The sequence below is a fragment of the Montipora foliosa genome, chromosome 12, assembly GCF_036669935.1.
Source record: "Montipora foliosa isolate CH-2021 chromosome 12, ASM3666993v2, whole genome shotgun sequence".
NCBI lineage: Eukaryota > Metazoa > Cnidaria > Anthozoa > Scleractinia > Acroporidae > Montipora > Montipora foliosa.
In genome coordinates this window covers 8,488,324-8,493,323 of record NC_090880.1, presented here as the reverse complement: position 1 = coordinate 8,493,323, position 5,000 = coordinate 8,488,324, and the positions used below count along the sequence as shown (strand labels likewise).

Here is a 5,000-nt window from a genome sequence, read left to right as displayed (position 1 = left end):
CGTTGAGAGATAGGCTCAATCTTCTAATGTCCAAATTCAAAGCAAAAAATAGGGAAGAAGAAAGAGCAAGTGGTATTAGTCCAGAAATACAAGAGATAGATACTCTGCTGGAGGAGCTGTGTGAAAAAGAGGAAGAAGCTAAAAATAAGCCTTCGACTGGCAACAAAAAGCAAAGCCTTCAGAAAGAGAAGGCAACTGCTGAAGAAATGCGGTACAAGGCAATGGAAACCATGGGAGAAACTCAAAAACAAGTGGAGAAAACAAGTGGTTCCAGCAAAGAAAAGCAGGAAAAGTACAGGAGATGCTATTGGATACTTGCAAAAGAAAGCAGAAGAAGAGATGGCATTAAAAAGAGAAGAAATTGAAATAAGAAAGCAGGAAGAGGCAAGAGGATCTCGTATATCAGAGCAGCAAACAAAAATGCAGCAAGATATGCTAAAGATTATTCAGCAACAACAAGAAGAACAGCATAGACAGCAGCAAAGAAACCAACAGCAAACACTACAGTTTATGCAGTCTATGTTAAACCAGCAGCAGCAGCAATCACAGGCTATGTTAGCTTTGATTGAGAGGTTGGCTCCCAAGGAAAAGCGTTAACATTTTTTTATTGCAACTTCTCTTTTTCAACTATGGCACCATTGTAATTTTTCTCTTGTTAGTGACATAATTTTGCATTCAACTGTTCTTTTAACTCCATTTCTGCTAGAGTGGTAGTTGATTGTTGAGTTATCATTATCATAATCACATTTTTTTAGTTTCATTGATCCAGTTTGAATTTAGCTGTATTATGCATGTGTCAATCAGGTGATTACCCTATCAGAATACAGGCTATGAAAATATGTCATATATTAAATTGAGTCAAGTGATTATTGAAAGCCCTGACTACCTTGCAAAATATAAATTTGATTTGATTTTTTGAACTGACAAAAATTATTGTATTGTGAAAAGGTTGATTTCTTCAATACTTACATTTGTGTAAACAATGTATACCTTGTTAAACTTGATATTAGAGATGCCTCAACTTTGAAAGTACTTGCCTTTATCAGCATTAAACTGGGCCCAGTTGTTCAAATGGCGGAAAGTGCTCCTCCTCTAAAGAAATCGTTATAGTGATTTATGTGCTGGATAACACTATCTGACTTTGAACAACTGAGCATTGAACTAAATGGCATGCCATTTGTCGTATAAGTGGATGCCATAGTAACAACTGCTTTCATTTTTTGTGGAACAATATGTCTGCTTTGTATAACACAATGTATGATCTTTTATAGGTTGTGCTGTTTCCCAAAGCAGGGGGGTGGGGTGGGCGGGGAGGTTTTAGTCTAGATTAGGGAAACCAGGAATTGCCACTAAAACTAAAAATCAAATCGACAAGTTTGAATTTACGCAACTTAGCCGAAAAGCTACTCTAGGATAGTGGCAAAGGGATTTTGGGAAGTTAAGTCTAGTAGAAGGTAGCAAAATTCAGCTGAACTAGCTCTGGTATAGATTAAGGATTCCAGGGTCCCAGCAGGACACTCCCCCACAAAAAATCCTAAAGTACCACCACCCCCTCCCCCCACCCCCCAGGGCTGATTCTGGGAGGAAAGTGTTGACCAGTTGTGTGACCAGGCAGTAACCGAATAAATATAGCGAATGTTTTAGGTCACCTGAAATACTCCTGGAGGCTTGGGGGGTCTAATTCAAAAAATTCTGAGGTTTGATTACCATATAGGCATGTTAGGGCATTTCGCATGAGAGCACATACGACATATGTTTTACCAATATTACTTAAGCCAACTTTTAGGTTCTTTTTAAAATCAAGGAATTTAAAATAGTTTAAAGTGTCTCCAAATAGCCACTCCACTGACACTCGAACAGAGCTCATGGATCCATTGAACATCTCCATCTGAGGTGTGAGAGCAGCACCTTGGAATGGTCCTTGCAGGTGAACCCTGAGGGGATATGCAGGATCCCCATATATGCATAGAGGCTGACCCCCTGTCGAAAATGCATGGCGTTCCAAGTCATGCAAGAGACCAGATTCTGCCAGCATACCTGCATCATGCCTTTTGCCCTCTGGAAGAAGAAGTTAAAAGTATTAGGTTTGTTTCATGGAATATCATTGTTTTTCATCATGCAACGCTTCTGTAAAATGGTGTCATGAGATCAACCTTTCATTGCCCTGATCACTACAGGCGTTTGTCGTAGATTATACTATAAAACAGACACTTGAAGGGGGAAACAACTACCCTCCGAAACCATGTTTGTACCTTTTCCGTTTGAGTTGCTATTTTCATAAACCTGACATTTAGTTATAAATAAGAGCAAGTTAAAAAGATCTTTACCTACGGGGCCGTAAAGGTTTGCGATCAATCCATTCGGTAAGGCAACAGATTGGAATTTAATGGCGTGCACCCGTTTATGACCATTATACATCATCCTCTGGTGCTCGTCTGGTCTGGCTATAGGTCTCACAGTGCCATCAACAAAGCCAAAACAGTTCTGGAGAGCAGCCCCTTTAGCGTGAACTGATCGAGCATAAGTATCCAATGCAGGTGGGTTAAGCAGTGCGTCATTCCACCGGGTTATGCGATGTCCATGGATGGTGTAAATATAATCAATCACATGATTTGTGACCATGGATAGCACCGGTACTGGTTTGCCGAAACGAGGTACCATGTCGCCAAATCTACAAGGATAGGCGAGCCGTCTTAGGAGTATGCAAAGGCCTTCCATTCCACTTACTATGCTTCCCTGGCGTAGTTTGAAGGTAGGTGGGATCTGCAAGGCTTCTGCCAGAGTCGGAAGGTCTTTTTTCTCAAACCTAAATTCGGCCTTACACTCTGCCTCACTCATGTTGTTCAGGTCAAAGCAAGCGTACTCGTAGTAAGGAAAACTTGGATTTCTCGACGGAAACATGTCGTAAAGGAGAACGAAATCTTCATCGTTGATCAAATTAGCGTCGTAGTAAAGAATGAGAAGTTGTCGAAAATCTTCAAATGCAGCCATGTTACAAACAAAAGCGATTGAATCTCAGAAAGTACAGCCGATGTACTCGACGAAGTCTCGGACGCCGTCATGAGAATCTTAAGCAAATTAATTTTGGCGCGAGAACGGCAACCTCTGGCCCAGTCCACCTGGGCTGTCACGTCGCCGTCACCGCGAAAACGTCCGCATCTTAAGCTCCCTATTTACAGGGACGGCGGAGCCGGGGGGGCTTTAGCCCCCTCAATTTCAAGCAAAAAATATACATAACAGGTAAAACATTGTCATTTTACGGTTGATCCACGTTTATTTTGTTGATATCTCGTTGAGAAGGCTGAAAGTAGCATTCCCGAGATTCAAAATTTCAAAATTTTTTGGCGGAGAATTCCCCCAGAACCCTCTACAATTTAGCGTCTTGCTTGTTAGTCCACCAATACACTCTGCTGTCCTTGATTTAGACTATCTCTTTCGCGAATAAGAGGCGCATAGAAGAATTCAAATACAAGTAAATTTGGCGTCTTAAATGCAGGTATTGTAAGACAATTTCCCAGTCAGTTCACGTTTCTGATAAACGACATCTGCCATCGCGAATAAGAGCTTGTAAAGCACATTGAACTGTACTGAACTTCTACGTTTTTTTTTTTCCAAAAATGTTTTAAACGATAACTCTCAGACATTGCATTGTATTTTTTATGGAAATATTTACCCAGTCTGCGTGATCGAAATGAGAGAATGAGCTCTTATGAAGCAGATTAAGTAGAGCCCACGGCTTTGGTGGCGATTTAAATCTAGAACAGCGATATTTTATCCAAAACTGCCTTGCATTTCGGGTTTTCGTTATTTCTGACCGATATTCACCCACAAGAATTTGTAAACACTTCTTACCTCTTAAGCCGGTTAGCTGTTTCTCAGAAAAGTGTTTCGTTATGTACGTTTCCTCGGACACGTTTCTTCCAAGAACTGGTACTGAGAGACAATAAAAACTAATAATTATTTTTGGAACTGACCTTTCGTTGGCACCCTTAATTGATGGCATTGTGACAAGTTTTGATCAGCGATTTTAAAAAGCGATGAACAGCTTAATCCGACCTTAGATCTAAAAAATCACGGTTGCTTCCATATCGTTTGTTCACACCAGGTTTGGCGTCCTCGCTGTATGTATCTTGTTGGTCATCTTTGCTTTAGTGTACAACAAAGCATGGAAAATTATCATACGCTCGCCTCTGAATTTCGTAATTGACGTTTTCTACGGGCGAATAACAGACGATAAACGCCGGCCAGGTATGTTTTGACAGAAAGAATTTTTTTTATATATGGTCTTGAATGCATCACATCAAAAGTCAACAAAGTTTACTCTTTCGTAACACCTTATAATCGTGTAATCGATGATCAGGTACGCCTACAGCATTATATTCGTAACAGTTTGCTCCTTGCTAGAAGGAGAAAAGTTCTTCGAACTTGGTCGACACAAGGATTACAACTTTGTGAACGGACAGAGTGAAGTCGTGTTGTTTAGTTTTGAATAAATAAGGTCTTTCTCTGTTGGAATTCTTAGAACTGAGCCCTTTGTTACGTGTATACGGTTTATGCGGAACTATATTTCCTCAATTTCGTTGCCAGAAATTTCCATTTCAATGTTTTTTCCTTGCATTTTAAGCCGCCAAATCTTGCCTCTTAAAAGGCAAGATTCATTGTTGGGGTAAAAGAAAATTTTCAGCCCCAAATCAACGTGAAAATTCTTCTTAGTGTTCATGGTGTTTCCTGTAATTTTAGAGAGAAGAATTTGCTCTAACATCGACAAATCTTATTGTATTCCGGTTACCTGTCGGGTACATTTGATTATGTCAGTAGTGATACAGTAAACACCCACATATAAGAACCTAGAATTTTTTAGGCTAAAAATTTCATTTAGAAGCCCCTTACATAAGAACCAGGTAAGCCTAAAACATTAAACAGGTTCTTAGTTTAGAAAATGACCTTGAAATTTCAAGTGGCTGGAACAAATTGCATTAAACTGCACAGATCTTGTTCAA

The 5,000-nt window shown here is 39.9% G+C and overlaps 1 protein-coding gene and 1 pseudogene across 1 annotated transcript; one reads left to right on the top strand and one right to left on the bottom strand.

Moving 5' to 3' along the window:
* The window catches only part of LOC137980301 (golgin subfamily A member 6-like protein 7), a 1,665-nt pseudogene extending 919 nt beyond the window's left edge, over positions 1–746 (top strand).
* Positions 747–1,302: 556 nt separating this feature from the next.
* LOC137980017 (uncharacterized) lies at positions 1,303–2,991 on the bottom strand. The gene is made up of 2 exons (XM_068827337.1): positions 2,328–2,991; positions 1,303–2,058 (listed from the first exon to the last, which is right to left on the bottom strand). Exons 1-2 carry the CDS (start codon positions 2,989–2,991, stop codon positions 1,646–1,648), a joined length of 1,077 nt encoding a protein of 358 aa, XP_068683438.1. The 3' UTR covers positions 1,303–1,645.
* Positions 2,992–5,000: the final 2,009 nt, after the last annotated feature.

Bases quoted from the DNA above. Each gene is read 5' to 3' on its own strand.
- LOC137980017 (XM_068827337.1), bottom strand. From the start codon at position 2,991: ATGGCTGCATTTGAAGATTTTCGACAACTTCTCATTCTTTACTACGAC. The intron at 2,059-2,327 runs GTAAAGATCTTT...TTCTTCTTCCAG, and splicing joins AAACCTTTACGGCCCCGTAG to AGGGCAAAAGGCATGATGCA.